Below are 21,651 nucleotides of genomic sequence, written 5' to 3'. Positions count from 1 at the left end.
GCTTCGGGCTATGACACACACTCTGATTATGCGCCGCCTAATGGTTATGACCCTGCATGGTGCTATCTAATTCCAGAGTATCTATATGTATATATATCTGGAGCAGGTCTGCACAAATCATCAACTGGCAGCTAGAGGGAAGCTAGCCAAGATTGTGCTTCTCAGAGTTTCACCCAGCGAGACCCTTCAGTATCCCTTCAAAGTCTCGCCTCCAGTCCGTTCGTTGGATATTATCTAATGTAATGTCGGAATTCTTCCGAATGCACCGAGTTCTTCCAGTGCAAGCGTCGTTTTTAGACACAATCAAGAGCCAAATTGAGCTCAGCTTCTGAAATTCCACATTCACTACTTACTTACGTACTTTCTTCGTAAAGGGGGGAGATACGACTATATCGGTAGAAGACTAGACTATCGATAGCAAATCCGCCAGTAATCCTTAGATACATCGGTTGTAGTGCTGCGGACCACATATCGTGAGGCAAGGAAAGGGTTGCCTGAGGCTTTATGGTTTTCATCTCATAAAACAAGAGCGAGAGGTCTCACACTGTGCTCGCGGGTAACGTTAAGTTTACAACCAAACACAGCAGAGGTGGATACTAGCAACACTATTAGTTTCACTACATTTCTCTGTCGCGCCGGCATAAACAACTATGATCCTAAGACAATTCAAACATCTTTCAATGTCGTACGGTGTGCGAAGACAAGCGGAAATAAATCTGAGACTGTTTCACTTAACAACCCGAAACAGTTGACAGCTTGGCTTACTTTAGGTGAACAAGCATTGACTTTGCCTAACATTACCATCACGCGGTTAGCACGGTGGGAGTCATCTGCCATTGCAGTAGTCAAAGAATCCTATATTTCTGAAGTGTTTGTATGTATGTATGTATGTTAATATAACACCATGGCGACAACAGTGGTGGTTCCAGGGGGGCCAGGGAGGGCCAGTGCCCCCCCCCCCCAGCACTGGGCATATCAACCACAGTCCATATCAATGACACAACTGGAACCAGGCACTTCGATGATCCAATGAGCCTGATTCATGGAATAAATTAAGTGGTAATTGGGAATGTTCAACTGTTGTATAAGAAAAGTAGTAATGCCAGTTTATCCTGGATCATAAAAGTTTACTGCACATAATTAGCTCACATTAGTTGAACAGCAGACCAGTAAATGCACTCAACTCAATTTATTGATAAAATACTTCAGAAAACAACTATAGCTGAAACAAAGTTCTGTACAGAAAAACTTACATGAACTTGAAAGTAACTCTTTACAAACAAAACCAGTCGGTGACATTGAAACACTCTGCACCGCCTCCTCTGTGTCTTTAAACCAAACTGCCACAGTCCATATGTTGACGCCTGCTGTTCAACCTGCGTACTGTGCTGTGTGTGAGTATATGAAATTGTTGGTCGGATTCCCCAGACAAGGGAGAAGAAGAGCTGTATGCTCCATGCACATTGGCAAACATATAAAATATGTAATATTTTTGCTTAACTTGCACATAATGGTCCAATGTAAAATGTGAGTTTAAAAAGTGTGTGTTCTCTCCGTTGTTGTTTTCGTGTCCATTGGCAGGCACGCGCACAGACATTTTTGTGGACAGGCGCTTAAGCCCAAAAAAGGGTACCCATCGCCAAAATGATTCATACAATTAAGTAAAAAACATTAGTGTATGGCTTATGGATTTATTTCTGTTAACACAATCAATAATGAAACCATTAATGATGGGAAGCTACAGTGGATATAAAAGGTCTACACACCCCTGCTCAAATGGCAGGTTTTTGTGGTATGTAAAAATATGACCAAGATAAATCATTTATTTTTTTAAAAATACACTATTCGTTAACCTATAAACTTTTCAACTCAGATGAAAAACATACAATATTTTGCAGAGGGGAAATCAAAATAACTGAGATAATGTGGTTGCACTACTGCACATGAGGGATGTGGCTATGTTCAGAATTTAGCCATCACATTCAAACTCATGTTAAAAGTAAGTCAACACACACCTGCCACCACTTAAAGTGACTCTGATTCATCCAAAATAAATTTCAGTTGTTCTAGTAGGCTTTTCCTGGCGTTTTATAGTCACATCTTAAAACACAAGCCATGGTCCACAGAGAGTTTCATCAGAGGGGTTTTATTGTTTAAAGGTATTAGTCAGAAGAAGGGTACAAAAATATTCCAAAGCATAAATGTGTGTTGGTGCTTGAGCACCACTTGGGGTCGACGTGTGCACGTGCCTGTCGACTGGAGACATATTTTGACGTGACTTGCGCATACTGTCACTTTTACGGCCTTGTTTATGATCGTCACCGTTGCTTTAAATATCTGGCGTGGCCTTTTTTTCTGACCCGCTCTTAACTATCTGACATTGTGGGGAAGTGAAGATGAGGTGAATATGCCTTTGGCTCATTTACAGCACCTGTCTAACGCAGCTGTCACAAAACCGATTCAAACCACCGACAAGATCTGGATCCAGATCAGGGGGTTCCACATGCCTGATGGGTCCAGAACATGCAACAGTTGTCTGGTGGTAAGTGGATGTTGTCGACCGCCGGTAACAACGTGTATGTTGTGAGGCGATCTAAATTCATCTTGTCATGTCATTTGTGACTGCAAGCAATGGCCAACAATCACGCAATTCAAATTCTACATGTAAACGCACAGGCCACAACATTAAGTACACAAAAAAAATATATATATATTTTTTAAAAGAGGTATGGGTAGCCATGTGCACATTTATTCGATATTCTTCTACATGAACGACGAGGTCTTATCAGTTACATTATTTCAACTACTGCCTTCCACCACTTTATGACATTTCTGCGTTATAGTAGAATGACTAATAGAACAACTGCAGAACGTCTTACTAGTAATGTTTTTTCCACGACTGCCTTACACTACTGTATGTATGGAAAGCCATGTGTACATACATTCGATATCAGTTTAAGATCTGTGTACTAGTAGATGCAATTCCTCACTAATAAGAACATCTATCACACTAGGAGAACGACTATGTCTTAGGAGTACGCTTTTTTTCCACTACTGCCTTCTATTACAGTATGCATGTCTGTGCACTCGTAAAATGTCTAAGGTGCACTAAAAGAACAACTACATGTTACTAGTGAGGCAAAACTGTGCACTAGCTGACAACCAGGTGCCTCTACTCATGATATTATAAAATTCTACGAGTTTCTTACCTCCTTCACTCGTAGTAGTACTAGTAGCACACACATGTCAGCTCGTGTAAAGTTGTGCCTCAATACTAACACGTAGTTGGTCTTCTAGTGTGCTTTAGTTGTTCTACCTCTGCACAGAAATGTCATATAGCAGTAGAAGGCAGTAGTGGAAAAAATATTACTAGTAAGACAGTTTTTCTACTAGTGTGCCCTAGTGCTTCTACTAGTATGAAGAATGGTCGTACAGAAGTAGTGGAAAAAAAGTTGTACTCGTGTGCTGAATTGTCTTACTAGTGAGCACAAAGCGTGTACTAGTACATGGAGTTTAAGCTGATATTGAAGAAATGCTCAAAAGCCTTTCCATATAGACCTGTATTAAAACAGCTCTCACTAGAAGGTTTTGTTTATAAAAATCATCCCAAAACTGACCATTATTATCTTTGTAAAGGCACAATTGTTGATAAAACGCTAGTATTAGATTTTGCAGGTGTGCCGAATGAAGTGTCTGTAGTTGATCTTGACACTGTGAGAAAAGAGTCAACGCGGAAGCATTTAACTAAAGGAGAGATTTGGGACTTCGGTCATCAAAACAAGCGCATTGAGACTTGCTGCTATTTTTACTGCGTTAAGATCTCGACGGGGAAATAACATAATGGATCTAGTTTGCATTCCCAAAATGCCACTGATAATCCAGCTCGCCATAAAGAACCTTCCCCTGAGTGCGTTAAGGGAAAATATTGTTTGAGATGATAGCGATCACGTTGCAAATCCTGAGGAAGAGAGCTTTTATGCATTCCTTAAAATACAGTATATGCAGTAATGCATCAAAATATAATTTAGGACTCAACGTGTTTTGACTTATAAGCACCATTTGGAGAAAGGTATTAGGAAGTATGTCCTGTATGTATACAGTATCCAGACAACAGCTACTTAATGATTTAATGTCATTGGGCTGTTTACAGACTTACAGAATGTATCATCTGTTTCTTATCAAATTCTGACCTTTTATTCACTGTAGGTGAATCAAAGTGACTTGTTTGATGGTGGAATAAGCGACAATACCTTGGGATTGGCTGAAAAGTGATCCTAAACCACTTGAGTGATTGTGATCCAACATGAGAAGAAAATGAGATCATATTTACAAGCAGTGCCAATCACAATTATGCAAATGACTTGCTGTTAGAACAAGCTGTCCTGTAGATTATCAAGATGGTTTTCTATTATTGCGCATGTCAGTCAACTGGTGAAGATGAGGCTTGGATGTCTATATCGGAGAATTGTGAGTCCTCTAACCATTTCCTTCATAGTGGATCATTTCCCGATGTTTCTTTAATTCTGTGAGTGAGTAGTCGTTTTCCAGGCGCGGGGACAATAATGTAAAAAAAAAATCTTTTAAAAAACTAACGAAGCCTGGACAACCAGGAATTATTTTAAGACATATCCAATGGCATTGGACCTTGAATACTTGGCACCCAAGCTTGGATCCATATTACAGACCAAGGCAGGTGCAGGAAAGAGAAGGCGATCCTAAAAATATCCAAAGTATCTTTGTAAAGATTAGAAGACACTAGTGTGTCCTTGGTCCACACCCGTCTGGGACTCTAGACTTGCTTTTCAATAAGACACTTACAGTTTAATCATTTCAAATACTATTTATTGAGATGTACAGTATTTAAAAATAATTTTACCACATGCATGTCCAATCGAATTAAAGCCAATGCAAGAATTACCAGATAATGATGCCTTTAAGATCATAACTCTCAGTTTTATTATAAATTCTAATCTATTTTTAGGGGTTCCGTTTAGTTTATTATGAAATGAAAATCAGAAATAATAAAGAGTAGTGACAAAACAAATCACAATTAATATGCCTAAAAAGGAATATGACAAAGTAAAACTTACTACACTGCATCATAGTGTCAGCTGTTTCTAATAATTTGGCTACCCTATTAAACTATACTACAGGATGTTCTTCCAAACTTTTAAGCCCTACAGTGTATTAGAAAGATGGTGTGACTCAAAAATACAAAAGATATATATATTATGCATTACTGTAACACTGACATTTAAATAAATGATAAGGACACAAAAGGGCTGCAAACTAAACAGTGGATATACTGTAAGAAACAAGAGTAGAAATCTTACCAAGCAAACTACATCAGCGCATTTGGTTTTGTTTTCTTTCCTCCTTTCGTGGAAACTTCATGTATATTCGTAGCGTTGCAGACAAGCAGAGTTCTTTTGGGATGACCGAACCGTTTGAATCTGGAAGGCTACTTTATTAGTATTAGTGTATAAGTTTAGACTCAACTGAAGTAAATGTTTTACAAGAAACCAAAAACTGGTGAGCAATAAACTAACTTGCAACATTTTATATACATTTTTTAATTAAAGACCCAATAAAAAACAAACTAAGCTTGGGACAAAATATTAGAAAACAGGTCTAAGTGAGGGCGGCACGGTGTACTAGTAGTTTGTGCATCAGCCTCCGAGTTCTGAGGTTGGGGGTTTGAATCCGTGCTCTGACCTTTGCTCATCCCGTGCTTGCGTGTATTTTCTCCGGGTACGCCGGCTTCCTCCCACATTTCAAAAACATGCATGTTAGGTTCATTGAAGACTAAATTGTCCTTACGTGTGAATGTGAGTGTGAACAGTTGTTTGTATATATGTGGCCTGTGATTGCCTGGCAACCAGTCCAGGGTGTACCCGCCTCTCACCCAAAGTCAGGTGGCATAGGCCCCAGCACACCCACAACCCTAGTGACAATAAACGGAATAGAAGATGGATGGATGGTCATCTTAGTGACCTACCAACACAATGATCAACATTGTAAAACTAATATCCCAGTGTTACACAAAAGTGAGAATTCTAATCTTTGTAAAGACGTCCTTTCTTGCATTGGACCTCAATAGACTGTGCAGATGCCCAGATGTTGTGGCTAATTCAACTCAAGGCTTGGTGGCTAGTTGAGGTGTGTCCGCTTGAGGCAAACACACAACACACCACCAGATTACAACGATGATTTCCTGTTGGTCAGGTGAACTCCTAATCGTCAAGCTGAACAAACGTCCGGAGGGTGGGCTTGGTTCCACTGCCGTCTCAGACGGCCATTGAATGAAGCTCCCCTCCCAGGTGGCGGCACCCACCCAAACACATACACATACACACACACACACACACATGTGCCCGCAGACTGTATGTTTTTAAAAGCCTGCTGCAGCTGCCTGTGGTCCAAAAGTCAGAGGGAGGAATAACTGTGAAATCAGAAATACGAGTGAAAAAAGGATCAGTTTTGGATGAGAAATAGAAAAAGAATCTCCTTCATACAATACAGTCAGTTTATACTCAGAGTAAACTGGAAGAGCTGCTCCTTCATCTTCATCCTCCGTGCACATTAAGTGGCTTCACTTACATTAGCATCAGCAAGCCTTGTTCCCCTCATCCCATATAAAGACGTGTAAAAGTCAAATGTTTAGGGGGAGACGAATCAGCGAGTAGACCCTCGCAAGACATCCAGGCAGCCTCATATGCCTCCTCCCACCCAAAAAAAGTATTGGATATCTCAAGGAATCTGCAGGCCCCCCCTCTTCTAAGTACATATTTGTGAGGGCACAGGGAGGCAGAGCCTGCACTCCAGCTCCACGTTCACTGAGGCACACACGGCCCCAGCTCCTGCTCTCGCCTCCTGCTAACTTTTCTACTTTTTCTTTTACGGACCCTTTCCGTGTTGGCAATAAGCAGCCATGGACGCCATCAAGAAGAAGATGCAGATGCTCAAGCTCGACAAGGAGAACGCCTTGGACAGAGCTGAGCAGGCCGAGTCGGACAAGAAGGCGGCGGAGGACAGAAGCAAGCAGGTTGGCCCAAGTTTTTTTCTTCATGGTAAAACTCCTAGATAGATAGATAGATAGATAGATAGATAGATAGATAGATATATAGATAGATAGATAGATAGATAGATAGATAGATAGATAGATAGATAGATAGATAGATAGATAGATAGATAGATAGATAGATATGCATGAATATGTTATTTTTTTCTTTGTTTAACTGGCTTGTCTTTGATACGCATGTGTGTAGTTAGAGGACGAAATAAGAGAGTTGGAAAAGAAAATGCGTATTACTGAGGACGAGAGAGATAAAGTGTTTGAGGAGTTCCAAACTGCGGAGGAGAAACTGCTGAGCGCCGAGGAGGTCGCTACCAAGGTATCCGTTCCTCACCTGCGCCAACTTCCTTAACCTTGCTGTCTCTCTCTTTCTCCTGTCCTGTCCTCTCCTGTTCTCTGTGTGTCTTTTGTATCTGTGTATATATGTGTGCCACCACCACTCCCCCCCAAAAAAACTAATGAAATGGGCCTCAGCTTGAGGATGACTTGGCAGCTCTGCAGAAGAAGCTGAAGGGAACTGAGGATGAGCTAGACAAGTACTCTGAGGCTCTTAAAGATGCCCAGGAGAAACTTGAGCTGGCTGAGAAGAAAGCCACTGATGTAAGTAAAGACATGAGGGATGCACCAGGGTACCTTCACACTCCCCCTTTACCCTTTCTTCTTCTCTTATCACTGCACCTTCATTGTCATTTTACTTTCATCTTGGGATGACCTCCACACCCCAAAACGTGTATATTTCTGATCATACACTGTCACAAGCCTTCAAAAATACTGGTTTTACACTCTTGACCTCAACATCTAGGCTACGATTTGGCCCTAAAAAGTCAAAACTGTTACCTGGGAGATTTTAATTGAACCTTATTAAGTACATTAATGTAGATGGTCTTACAGTTGTCTTACAGTGCTCAGTTCTCCACATCAGGGTTTCTCACACCTAGGGTTACAGATCACATTTTGTTTTTTCATAATATAAGAATATCTGTCTACTTTATCATTAGTTTATGTTCACCACAGGTCTATGGCATAGCAATTCATGATGTACTTCCATAAGTTTGAGTCGGAACCAAATTTCTACTTCGAGACTTAAACTGAAAAAAAAATGGGAAGCCTTGCTCTATATTTTGCAACATGCGCAATCATTTACAAGTCAGCCCAGACAAAGTCACACATCAGTATACATGACATCCACACCACATCTATTTTCAATATGGACACACGATAGCAGTCATATTATATTTTGCACACGAATGCTCTTCGTTTATATGTCGCTGCCTGCTGAGGGATTTTTTTTCCAAAGTGCAAATCATGTCAGTCTTCCCACGAACGCAGAGAGCCAGCGGAGTGGATATATATAGCCTACTTCTTTATATGGTCAACATTGAGCTGCAGGCTCCCTGCTTAGCAAAGGGGGGGAAAAAAGCAGTTCCTCACAATGTGCCAGCAGCACAATTTGGCCAAATATAGCTGGAGCTGGAAAAGATGTCGATCGAAAGAAATTACATCTTTGCGGAGATACAGTATGTGTGTGTATATGTGCTGTACAAATAATGCATGTACTTTTAGGCATGTAAAGGTCGCGGCCCACTCAAGACGGAGTCATTTAGTCCTCGTTATGTTTTTTTCTTTACATACAATCACGTTAACCATAATGATACAGCATCTATTGTATCGCTAGCGGGAGAAGTAAATAATCATTTTGCTTATTTTTATGCATACTCAAAAAATAGATGCATTAATTCATCCATCCATTTTCTATAACGCGTATCCTCATTAGGGTGACGGGCGGCTGAGCTGGAGCCTATCCCAGCTGACACTGGGTGAGAAGGCAGGGTACACCCTGGACTGGTCGCCAACCAATTGCAGGGCACATACAAAACAAACAACCATTAGCATTTACATTCAAACCAACGATAATTAAGAGTCTTCATTTAAAAATGTTTAGAGTTTAACTAATTGTATAACTGACAAATCTGTTTAAAATTGTTTTGGGCACGGGGTCACAAGTTTTTTTTATTATTATTATTAATTATTAATTATTTCCAGACTTGTTTAGAAACACCCTATTGCGAGCCCAATGTGTAATGCTCCAGGTAGACCGACAGGGAGCACTAAAGTCACGTTAATTTCTGTGCCCGTTGATTTGTGCTCATTCAAAAGGCGTGTACGTCACTAAAGGCTCATTCTCGTTCTATGCATTTCATTTTCGTGTGACAAATTATCTAGCTGTTAATGTGAAACGGAAATACAGTAATTTTGCGCTGATTTGACAGTTAGGCTGCATGTAGTCACGACAATGACGAAACGTCACCTGGCAAGCTTGAGCAACCAGCAGCCGTATTGCTGCGCGATACTGCAAGGGTTGTTATCGATACGATACCGGGTGCTAAGCCACTAGGTTCCGTATCGAGAATTGTATATCGATTCCGATATTTTTGGAATAACTATAGTTTATTCGTCGTGGAATTGCTGACTTTAGATGAATGTTCACTTTCCTTTGGATTTTTAATTAATGAAAAATAAGGAAAGGATTTTGGAAAACCTTTTTGTTCACTTGCTATAGTGCATTAGTTCTCAAACTTGTTAGACCAAATACCACTTAAAAAAACTTTCCAAGTACCACCATCATAACCAACTTGAAAATACAGTAGTAGGCATGAGCAGGCACATGCACAGACATTTTTGGGGACGGGTGCTCAAGCCAAAGAAAAGGGCACCCATCACCAAAATTATTCATACAATTGAGGGGAAAAAACAGTTGCATGTTTTATATATAGCAACATATGTATTTATTTCTGTTACCACAATCAACACAGTCAATAATAGAGCTATTAACAAAGGAGGTGAAGGGAAGCTACAATGGATATAAAAAGTCAACACACCCCTATTCAAATGACAAGTTTTTGGAAGGAGAAGGAAGTGGGCTGGGGACAAGGCGGGAACATATGTACAATTCTCCTAAGAACTCACACAAATGCCCCTCAGATTTCAAAACACTTTGGGTAATATTGATGCCAAAGAGAGTATGTATTTGTTTTGTTTTGTTTTTTTTAAATATTGATGAAGAAAAAAAAGGTCACAGTAAAAAGGGCACTTTTTTTCATCCAGGGCAAAAGGGCAGGTGCTTGAGCACCACCGAGTGGCTATGTGTGCACACACGTGCTATGTGTGCCTCAAAAATGAGGCAGAGGCTTTTTTCCTAAACGTTTAGTCAATATTATTGTAAGCCACTGTAAAATTATGCATGATATTAACAGCAACACTGGGTTAAAATACAGGGGAAAATATAGGATACAAAAAAAAACACCTATAGTTATATAATGATAAAATTAAAATGTACTGCACATAAGTTACATTCAAATTTCACTCAAATAAATGTTTAAAAACAAACAGTTCTAAAAAGACTATTGTATTTTAAAGTTAAATGCAACTGGACTGCACTTAACAAATGTTCTGGACTGGATTTCTTAAAAGTTTAAGCCACTGTAATATTATGCATCTTGAAGGTCCATCCATACATTTTCTGAACCGCTTATCAATCACTCGGGGCGCGGGTGTGCTGGTGCCTGTACCAGCTGACTTTGGCCGAGAGGCGGGGTACACCCTGAACCGGTCGCCAGCCAATCACAGGGCACATTTAAACAAACAACCATTAGCATTTACATTCAAACCAACGGATAATTAAGAGTATTCAGTTAACCTACCGTGCATGAATTTGGAATGTGGGAAGAAACTGGAGTACCCGGAGAAAACCCACGCAGGCACAGGGAAAACATAAAAACTCCACACTGGAAGGCCAGATTTAAACCCGGGACCTCCGAACTGTGAGGTGGACGTGCTAACCAGTCGTCCACCGTGCCATCCATCTTGAACATCCACCCATCCATCCATTGCCCGTACCGCTTTATCCTCACAAGGGTCGCGGGCATGCTGGAGCCTATCCCAGCCATCTTCGGGCGAGCGGTGGGGTCCACCCTGAACTGGTCGCGAGCCAATCGCAGGGCACATATAAACAAATAACCATTCACGCACACATTCACACCTAAGGGCAATTCAGAGTCTGCAATCAACCTACCATGCATGTTTTTTGGATGTGGGAGGAAACCGGAGTGCCCGGAGAAAACCCACGCAGGCACGGGGAGAACATGCAAACTCCACACAGGCGGGGCTGGGATTTGAACCCCGGTCCTCAGAACTGCGAGGCAGATGTGCTAACCAGTCGCTCACCGTGCCGCCCATCTTGAACATTTTAATTAGAATTTTAACTTAAAAGCCCACGCACCGCTCATGGTACCCGCACTGCACTTTGAAAATCACTGCATGCTGTAGTGTAACTATAGCAAGTATACAGTATCCCTTTCACAGTTAACACGTAAGTGTCTTGATATCTTATGTATTTATATTTAAATCAAATCTGAGCTACTGCGGTACGTTTGTTGAAATTAAGTTACATGTATTCCTTCTAAGAACACGTGTTTAGTATGAAGTATCGCTCTCGGGACAAGGACCGTCGAAGTCAACCTCACGTCGGTATCGACGTTATCGATATTTGTATCGATCCCGCCCAGCACTTGCAGCCAGTGCTGGGAGAGAATCACCGAGAATGGCAGGAACCACGTCGGTGGAGGCTGTCAAACGAAAGATTCGATCTTTGCAAGACCAGGCGGACTGCGCGGGGGATAGGGCCGAAAGATTACACCGCGAGTTGAACGAGCAGCGCCAAGCCAGAGAAGAAGTAAGACCGAAATGTTTGGAGCCTCTGGTGCTTTATTTATGGGGGTCGTCGTGGCCACGCGGGATGCCGCGCGCGTCCAACGCGACTTCACCTGCTACGTTTTGGATTTCACGCTCAACTCGGAGGCAGAGAACGCCGATGACGAGACGTCGTCGTGCTTTTTGAAGGCATTACTCGAGAATTTCCTGCAAGCCGGAAGCTCAGAGCAAAAGTCACCGTACGGGTGACAGATGTCTCTTGACGTGCCCATATATGGCCAACGCACAGCAACGCATTGATTTTTTTTATTTTTATTTGTATTTCTATTTCTCCCCCAACCTTGAATTCGAAGGAGAGCAAATCCCTTTGGACGCTCAGGGGCTTCTAATACTGTCTGAGGCCAAGCCAGGCTCAGTCTAATATGGCTTTATCTCCTTTGTCTGTCGACTTGTTCACAGCTTAGCCGCACACTGTGTCGTGCTGCGACTTCCTCGTTCTGCTTTACGACTGGAGATGAACTCAAAGTCTTAAAACACGGCTGTCAAACCCAGATCCACCCACGCCGCTTCATTTGATGTGGCCCACTTAAGGGAAATCAACTGTGTCTACTTCATGTTTCTTGTTTTAAACGGATTTGCTCTTTTCATTGCATTTCAAAATCTTGACACAAATTGCAATTTTTCTTCACTTGAACCACTTTTACAAGCATTTAGTTTCACCAAATCCCTTCTTAACATAAACTGGACAAACGTTGTACACTCAAAATATTTGCTTGCCACTTCTGATTTCCAATGAAATTGGTTGTTAAAATATGCACTGTAATGGTATGATCAGGTGACTATCCATTTATTATGGTTTTCACATTCGCAAGGGCCTTCAGAGGCAAACCATAACTGGAATGTGGCCCACAAAGTTACAGGCACAGGAAAACACTGTTTAAACACAAATAAAAAGGTTTTGGTTTGAGTAACGTGGTTCGGACAAATGACATTAATCCATTGAAAAAAAAAACATGAAATATGCATTGCACGGGAATAGTTCTGTGAATCACTTATACATATACCAGAAATTACAGGAAAACAGATGATCGTACAGGGAACAAAAAAAAAATGCCACTCTTCCTGTTACAAATGATCCCACAACACTCCCTCAGATCCCAGTGACAATTAATGTTTGATTTCTTAAAGTCATGTTCTTTTGTTTCTTGGCAGAATGTTTTCAAATCTGTGCAATAGCCTTTGATAGCCTGTCTTGCATTAGAACCCTCAAAAGCTTTTTTGGGACCTTCTGCTTTTGTATACTTTTTACAGCTTGGGAACCATTTCTGGTTCCTAAAAAATTGAACAAAAAGTTAAGTCCTATTTATGCCAGTGACCCATAGTGACAAGCAGAACAATTAAGTGATGTTCCACTAGATGGCAGAAAGTACAATTAACCCCTCTATCCACCTGTTGCCATTCATACAACAGAATAAACGTTTTGTGTTCCGATTTCACATCAAGGAAATGTATGCATAAATTGAGACAAGATAATCATTATTTCAGTGTATATGTACTTTTTGCAACTTTTTTTGTTTGACAGTGTGACATGAGATAATGTAACATATGTGCCCTAATTGGCTGATGCTGCCGTAGAGAATATACAAAAAGGTTACCCTTGAAATCCGTATTAAGTAATATGGGGTACTTTGTGCATAAAGGACACCTTGCAGATTTACTACCTTGGTGTCATCTTGGATTAGTCCATGCAGCATTCAAAAAGCAGAACAAGTAAGCTCTCTAAGGAAGTCCTTCCCCAACGGGTTGCGCAAAAAACCAAACTGCTTGAATAAACAATCATGCCTATAGTACTTTGGGCTGACATGTAAGCCTAGGGTGGAATGTAATTTAATGTTTGTGTAAAAGAAAGAAAAAAAAAAAAAAGACTTATTTTTCTTCTCTTAGGCTGAGAGCGATGTGGCCTCCCTCAACAGACGCATCCAGCTGGTTGAGGAGGAGTTGGACCGTGCTCAGGAGCGTCTGGCCACTGCTCTGACCAAGCTGGAGGAGGCAGAGAAGGCTGCCGATGAGAGCGAGAGGTACGTTCTGGTACAGGTAATGGCACCTGGGTTCTGTATGTTACTACCTCTCCTTATGTCCTTTGGCTGTGTCCTCACAGAGGCATGAAGGTCATTGAGAACAGGGCCATGAAGGATGAGGAGAAGATGGAGATCCAGGAGATCCAGCTCAAGGAGGCCAAGCACATCGCTGAGGAGGCTGACCGCAAATACGAGGAGGCGAGTTTTACACCTGTTTCAAACAAACTGGCCAATAAGAATCAATAATTCAAAGTGAACGAGTCATTTTTAAACCAGTGTAGTTTTGAAGCCTAATTGTGCTACTGTAAAAAATATATAATCAAGTGTTGAAATATTAGATGTTTTTATATTACATTTAGAAAGCAGAAAATACTGAAAAAAAGAATTGTATTTCCATATATGTCTTGAATATGACTTCCATTTGCACGCAGAAGGAGCTTCATCATCATCAAACTTTATTCAGGACTTGCATAAGGCCCACAGCACAGCAAGAAAACAGTCGTACATTTGAGCAACTATAAAGTACAAGTTTTTAACAGATGTAAAAAGCCACAGCAAGGGGGGGGGGGGGGAAATCACGTATTTATGCATTTACATTAGTCAGTTTTGATTCCATAAATAGAAAAACAACCAAACTGAACTCAGTGTAGCATTTGTCAGTGTTGACTACAATTCTTCAAAATAATCCTGCACCAGCCTGTTTAGGCATCAAACTCGTCAGACCCAAATTAACTACTTCACAAAATACGAGTCTTACCAAAGTTCAGTCAATCATTTTTTGGGTCCAATGTGCAGTCGTTCACTTTTGAGTTGTTCCAATGATTAGAAAAAATATTGAATCATCGATTGATTTTTGTAGTATTTTAAATTTTTACTATTAACTTAAGTTGTTCGAAAATATGACGGAAAGTATGTTTTCCCTCAATTATTTTTAACACATAATATCCCAACATTTGTAACAAGACATTGTTAACTGCCTTGCTTCAACTACAAAAAAACTGGATTGTGGAAGAAAAGCAGCAAAACCCGAGGCTGAGAACTAAACCTCATCTCATTTTTTTTGTTTTTTTTCAGTATATCAACATCTAACAGCAGCCTATTGACCCATAGCTAACAACACTGGTAGTTGAGGGGATGCTGAGAGGCTAACTTTGCTCGCCTCAGGAACCTCTCTGTGTTGGACACATATACTGTATGCTATTGACATACAGTATTTACAACAGACTTTATTATTTTAGTTCTTGCGATTTCCACACAAGCTCCTTTAGTCAGGCCATCATTTTTGAAAATCTGTTGCTCCTTAGTAGTGAGCTCCCATTTTTGCTACATAAAGTAGTTTCAAGAAATTGTGGTTTTGACCAATCAAAAAGAAGCAAATGTATATTTTAGATCATGTGCAGTATTGCCACTTATAGTCCTTCACTGTGCTGTTGTAACACTTCGCTGTGCTGCCCCTAAAGGTGGCTCGTAAACTCGTCATCATTGAGAGTGACCTCGAGCGTACAGAGGAGCGTGCTGAGCTGTCAGAAAGGTAAGATTCACATCAACATCGCCCACCCTCCCCGGGGACTGCACGACAGCAGTCACCTTTGACGCCCAAAAAGTATCTCTTTATATAAATACACGCCCGGCCTGTTTGAACATGACGCCTTGTGTTCTTACTGTATGTGCCGATCATTTGCATTTGCTCTCCCCGGCTTGAATGGCTGCGGCTTGCAAACGATTGCCACTCACAGACACTGCCGAAGGATGGACGATGAGCTAAGAGTTGTGGAGCAAAGCATGAAATCACTAAACTCCTCAGTCAGACAGGTACTCTGAGCCAAAACTAACGTACTGTACATACTTGTTTTTTTTTTTCATTCAAGTCACTCATGCTGTCATTCGGCAGAAAGAATGAACCCTCTGCTTTGCTTGCTGCGCTCGCGGTCCTGCTTTATGCTTTTTTACATTGTGCATTACAGTTAAACCCAAAAATATTCATTAAGTGACCAAATTTGGAGTAGCGGTGAATTCTAATTTGCCAAGTGTGTATCTTTTCAAACAACAAAATGGCAACAGAAGTTGCGTCGTGAGATATGTTTATTATATTGTCATTTTCATTTGAAATTCTAATTCGCCATATACAAATTCACTTTAACTCAAAATGTGGTCACTTAATCATTTCACGGTTAACTGTCAGTCTTTCTATGGACCTTAAAGCCATGTTTTCCACCAAGCAAAACAATTTGGTTTGATACCCTTAGTCACAATTTAAAAAAAAAAAAAAAAAAAAGCTGAAACAACTGCATCATATGGCTTTTTGGCACCCTTATCATGTGGGTACCAAAAGAAGGGGGCCGAGTGAAACACACTGACGTTCTTTGACTGGTCAACAGGAATTGTCACCTCTATGGGAAAGTGTAAACAAAACATATACCATACAAACTTGCGCTTTGTCTGAACTGCTTGGTGGAAGAATGGCTTAACATTGCAGGGACTGTGCCATGTCACTGTCACTCACATTATAAAACTACACCTCCTGTACAAATCTAATCTGCTACTATTTGATCATGCAATCACCTCCACATTCCTGCTCTGTTTAATTTGCTTGGGGTTCCTTACTGATTTAATCCCTGTAGTTCTTACTGATCTTGTTTCCTCTCTCCCCCCCGCTTGTCCCTTTTTGTTTCTTTCCTTCCACCTGTTTGACGTCTGGTTCTGTCCATCGTTGTTGTTGCTTCCTCCCTGTCTGTTCCCTCTCCTTGCACCTGTGTCAAACAAAACCAGCAAATGCTCTGAGCTGGAGGAAGAGTTGAAAACTGTGACCAACAACCTGAAGTCACTGGAGGCCCAGGCTGACAAGGTAAGCAGCCCATACGGGCGACTGCATGCTGACAAAGCCCCTCCTGGTCTCCTTGATGGGGAGGCAGAAGAGCTCGAGAACCGGATGTTTGTTTTCTTTTGCGATACTTTCTGTAGTCCTGTACTAGATTTGACGGCTTGTCACCGTTTGTTTGACTTTTGTTGTTATTTGTGACCCACAGTATTCACAGAAGGAGGACAAATACGAAGAGGAGATCAAGGTCCTCACCGACAAGCTGAAGGAGGCGAGTTTCACAGCGCAATGTTTGAGATCAGGATCATCACTGTATTAGTGCTCTTACGTCTATATTTCTTCTGCACAGGCTGAGACCCGTGCCGAGTTCGCTGAGAGATCAGTAGCCAAGCTTGAGAAGACCATTGATGACCTGGAGGGTACGTTTGTTCTCCACATATGATTATTAATATTTCAAGTCATTGTATTTTTTTAGTTTTTTTGCTTCAATCTGGATTTCATGTCTTCAGTTGCCACAAATTAGGATTTAGGCAGCAAACTAGTCAGGCCTGATTTTTCACGTCCCCTGCTGGTTGCTCCTGAGCAGTCAGTTGGCTTCACAATAGGGACAACAGCATAACTGAATTGACAAGAATGTTGTGACCAGTCCAGGGTGTACCCTGCCTCTCGCCCAAAGTCAGCTCGGCTAGGCTCCAGCACGCCCGCGACCCTAGTGAGGATAAGTGGTACGGAAAAAGGATGGTTTACTTCAACACGAGACTGAAAGGAAAGACTGAGTCTAATGCTACCAGTTAAATCCTCATCCGACACCCATCCCTTACCGTAATACATTTCTAGCACATAACTTTAGTCCTTATCGAGTCTAATTAGACATTCCAAGTAGGAAAAAGTCACAAGGCAGGTGGCGGTTAAACATTTTTTTGTGCATGCCGCACAAGACTTTGCACTCATTTGTACTGCCCTTTCATTCCTGTCATTCTTTGGTGTAATTTTGTTTTCTTCTTTCCTCTCTTTTTCTGTTTCAATCTCTCCCCTTTGAATTGTCTTCACCGCCTTTTCATGTCACCTTTGCCCCCCTACTCCCGTCACTGCACTTCACCCTGCGCCCGTGGCCCACCAATAGATGAGTTGTATTCCCAGAAACTGAAGTACAAAGCCATCAGCGAGGAGCTGGACCACGCCCTCAATGACATGACTTCCATGTAAATGTTCCACCTGCCGTGCCTCTTGTGTTTTTCAGTTATTACGGGTACTACACCTTGTAGCAGTCCCCTCAGGATGCTCTGTTATTACGCACATTGTTTTACTCAGGTGGTCTTAAACAATGTCTGTCTTGTGTGAGCATTCTCTTGCAACTCCCTGTGGGCTCCTCTTTCATTTAACTTGACCATTTGACCATTGTATCAGTGAGATTAGACCGTGTAAAGAGGAATGGTGTAAGGTAATGCATGTCACATGAAGCAGCATGCACTGTTTTGTTTTGTTTTTTTAGTTCTACTTGTTGGACCTTTTGTAGTGGCATCCTGAGACACGCATGCAAATCAATTGAGGGATTCACTCACCGTAGCCCCGAGGCTTTCCTCTTTTGAGTGATCATCTTCTAATATGTCCTGCTTTGTCCTCATTGAAACCCCCTCCCCCTCATTTGCTCTTTTTTTGTCCCATTTCAATGGGCTCTGTGGTGTGGCTCCTGTTGATGTGGTTCTTTAAAGAGCCGACCTTCCCCCTTCATTCACTGTATTTCTTCTCTCCCCCCTCACAGATAAATTGTTTACATCTCATCAAAGACGCCTCCTTCCGGCAGAGTGGCATCTGTCTGCTCTCTCCAGCCTTCCCTCCATCTTCCTTTCCCTCCCCATCTGTGCTATTCCTGTCCTCGTGTTTGTTCTCATCCTTATGTCAAAGTCCATCCCATCTCTTGTACAGAATCCTAAAATCTTTCTGCGTTGTGTAAAAAGAATAAACCTCATCCCTTCCATGTATGCTGTATCTCTTTACTCTGTCCCCTTTCCCTATTTATTTCCAGTCAAACCTAGAAGCCTTTGTGTTTGTTCTGTCTTTTACTTTTCTTTAAAAATCTCGGCAATACTTTTCCTTGCTTTCATTGTTTTAGCCGTGGAGAAGGTGGCACACACATACAGAAATAAAAGCGGAGCCAATTTAGCTTCTCTTGTAGCAGTCGAGACTTTTCAAAATCAAGTACTGGAACAGGGAATCTTACTTTGGGTGTTTTGAGGACATGAGGATTGGGATTGGACTGTGATCAGGAAGAGTATGGTTAAGTAGTGAGACGATGGAGAACATCTGGTTGGATGAAAGAGACTTGAGAAGCTTTGTGCACATCTCTGTTGGAATATTATGATGTGGGCATTGTATGTTACGCAGTATTTCAATAAATGTACAATCTAAATGCTTTGAGTGTTTTGATGAATTCCCATAAATTACGTGAACGGGTATGTGAACAGTGCAACAGTGGCACCTTTAAAATGTCACACTAAGCCGAAGACAATGATTAAACTATTTAGTGATAGTTTAGCTGGTTAACATCTAAACTATTCTAATTTTAGTTATAGTACATAGATTAAATCTGATCCTTAAGTTTCCATGCTATAACACAGCAGTCTCCCGGTTAAAATACTGTATTCCTGTTTAAAGAATTGCCAGAATTTGCAAATAAAATGTAATGGTCTATACATGTTACGGATGTAGAGGAATAGTAATGTTTTTTTTGTTGGGGGGGTTCACAGTCCAGTACAGTATTTAAAAAATAATAGGAGATAAGGTTGCATAAAAAAGGTGAATTATTCACATATTTTTATAGTAATGCAAAAAATAAAAAATAAAACAGTTGCTGAGAAACAAACAAAAAAACATTCACATTCAACAAAACTCTCATTTTCTTTATTAAGTGGCCAACTTTTGAGTGACAGTAAATGTTCATTTGTTCTCTGATATCTTTTAGCTGTGAATGTTACCCAAAGAAAATTGTTTTTATTCCTTTCAACTTTTATTCTTAAATGTATATTGCCACTTTGTTGTCATTCCTTACAAGCTAAACTTTGACACATTCACAAATACAAATTAACCAATTCAAAATTTGGGCACTTCGTGGATAATTCCGGGCTTAAATGTAAATACATTTGAATGATTTGATCATGTTATTATTGAGGCCATCGAAATGTTTTCAACATCCTGACCATCTGTTCTCACAGAGGTAGGCTGCGAGCAGACTTTGTACTTTTGATTTTGTCTCCTTCGCCTGTGTTTTGACTGCAACGATGCTCTACCAGAATAGCAGCCATGTCACTAATAAACTACGTGTGGCCTTGAATAGGAAATATGTTTTACATATTAATGACTATTAATGATAATTGACACATTAGGATTATTTTTTTTTAATCAGCGTTCCATAGTTTTGCCAGTGTGCTTTAATCAGTTTGAATAACAATGTTGACTGTGGGAATGATTTCTCACAAGTTTATTTTTTTGTTATGTGAAGAACTGGTTAAACATGTAACAGGCTTGATTATTAACACCAACCAGCTGACTGTCTCATAATCACTGGTGTGCAACTAATACTGGCTTTTTCAATTTCCCAATAGAAAAACTTGCCCGTGCTAAAGAGGAGAATCTCGACATGCACCAGATGTTGGACCAGACTCTAATGGAACTGAATAATTTGTGAAAGCACAGTCTAACCCTGACATGCACTGTGGTTTGGCTTTTTTGTACTTGCACCTTTGCAACCCTATAAACCTGTACCTTTCCCATGGTGCAGCGCAAACAGCCAGATGCTATTTTTATTGCACCGTCCGGCCTTCAGTGGAACTCAAACGAGGAGCTAAGGGAAGTAAAACTTAACCATTCCTTCTGATGTAGCCCAAAGTCAGAAGCATGTTTGTTTATGCAAGCCAGTTTTTATACTGTAACAATATATTTTCCTTGAATGGAATTACAGATGACTTTGGTTGCAAAGATTGTTTTGTTTTGGTTTTTTTTACATCTGCGATGACAGTTACATTCTATTCCACCTTAAGTTTTGCACAAACCAAAGGACAAAGTGGAGAAATTTAGCATGTAAACCTCACAATAATGCCTTTTTCTGCCTTCTGTATGAAAGACTGCCAGCACACCTATTTTGAAATTTCAGTATATAAACTGGTGCTAGTTTATTCATGTTTAGGCTTGTAATGGTTTGTAACATCCAGTCCTAATTTCTTTCGTCTGTAAGGTTTTAAACATCTGGTTGTGCATTGTTTTAGCATCTTTAATGTAGATGTTTCAAATGTTTATCTATTTGAAATGTTTAAAAAAAATAATAATTGAAATAAATTAAAGCACGTTTTGAAAGCTTTGTCATTGTATTGTTATGTATGTATTGTGTTGCATGCATTACACCACAGCGATTTGTGGTGGATGTATAGACTTAGAGTTGGCATGAATTTTGATATGCATCAGTAAAACCTGACGTACAATACAATGCACAGGCATATTTAAATGTATTATACAAGTGCTGCTCAAAGTGTGGTACAGGTACCACTAGTGGTATGTGAAAAAGTCACTGAATTAAATACCAATGAAATAAAATCTAACTGAATGAATGTATCAACATGCCAATAAAATAAAGGGAATTACAAATTAGTTATATTTAACTTTTAAGTGCAATACAATTTAATATTTAAGAAATGTTAAAATATATGTATAAATCTTTTATGTACAATACATTTTCATTGACTCATTTGTGTACTGTTTTTCTATATTTAAGTGCAGTGTCAATGTTCAAACTGCACGTTTCACTGACGTAGAATATTAAATATGTAATGTATGTATGTGTGTTTTAGAAATAAAACCCTTGTTTTTTTTTTGTCAACACTTGCGCCTCCAACACTACTTAATTTTTATGTTAGTCAATATGGTGGTATACTTGGGGTAGTACTCGGTGTTAACGTTTGAGGACCATGTAGTAGTGA

The 21,651-nt window shown here is 40.4% G+C and overlaps 1 protein-coding gene across 8 annotated transcripts; it reads left to right on the top strand.

Annotated features, from left to right (window-relative positions):
* Positions 1-6,793: 6,793 nt before the first annotated feature.
* tpm1 (tropomyosin 1 (alpha)) lies at positions 6,794-21,035 on the top strand. Of its 8 annotated transcripts, none has more exons than XM_061774367.1 (10): positions 6,794-7,045; positions 7,269-7,394; positions 7,550-7,675; positions 13,730-13,863; positions 13,944-14,061; positions 15,324-15,394; positions 16,633-16,708; positions 16,890-16,952; positions 17,031-17,100; positions 20,284-21,035. In XM_061774367.1, exons 1-10 carry the CDS (start codon positions 6,932-6,934, stop codon positions 20,364-20,366), a joined length of 981 nt encoding a protein of 326 aa, XP_061630351.1. In that variant the 5' UTR covers positions 6,794-6,931; the 3' UTR covers positions 20,367-21,035. The 8 variants fall into 8 exon arrangements, with proteins under 8 accessions (XP_061630351.1, XP_061630345.1, XP_061630347.1 ...); XM_061774361.1 differs by lacking the exons at positions 7,269-7,394; positions 20,284-21,035 and adding exons at positions 17,805-17,883; positions 18,444-18,659; XM_061774363.1 differs by lacking the exons at positions 7,550-7,675; positions 20,284-21,035 and adding exons at positions 17,805-17,883; positions 18,444-18,659.
* Positions 21,036-21,651: the final 616 nt, after the last annotated feature.

This window comes from Phyllopteryx taeniolatus, chromosome 5 (assembly GCF_024500385.1).
Source record: "Phyllopteryx taeniolatus isolate TA_2022b chromosome 5, UOR_Ptae_1.2, whole genome shotgun sequence".
Taxonomy (NCBI): Eukaryota; Metazoa; Chordata; class Actinopteri; order Syngnathiformes; family Syngnathidae; genus Phyllopteryx; species Phyllopteryx taeniolatus.
The sequence above is the reverse complement of the archived record's forward strand: the minus strand, read 5'-3'. Positions and strand labels throughout refer to the sequence as shown.

Excerpts from the sequence above, each read along its gene's own strand:
- tpm1 (XM_061774367.1), top strand. The coding sequence starts at position 6,932 with ATGGACGCCATCAAGAAGAAGATGCAGATGCTCAAGCTCGACAAGGAG. Across the intron at positions 7,046-7,268 it reads CGGAGGACAGAAGCAAGCAG|TTAGAGGACGAAATAAGAGA; the intron begins GTTGGCCCAAGT and ends GCATGTGTGTAG. Across the intron at positions 7,395-7,549 it reads CCGAGGAGGTCGCTACCAAG|CTTGAGGATGACTTGGCAGC; the intron begins GTATCCGTTCCT and ends AATGGGCCTCAG.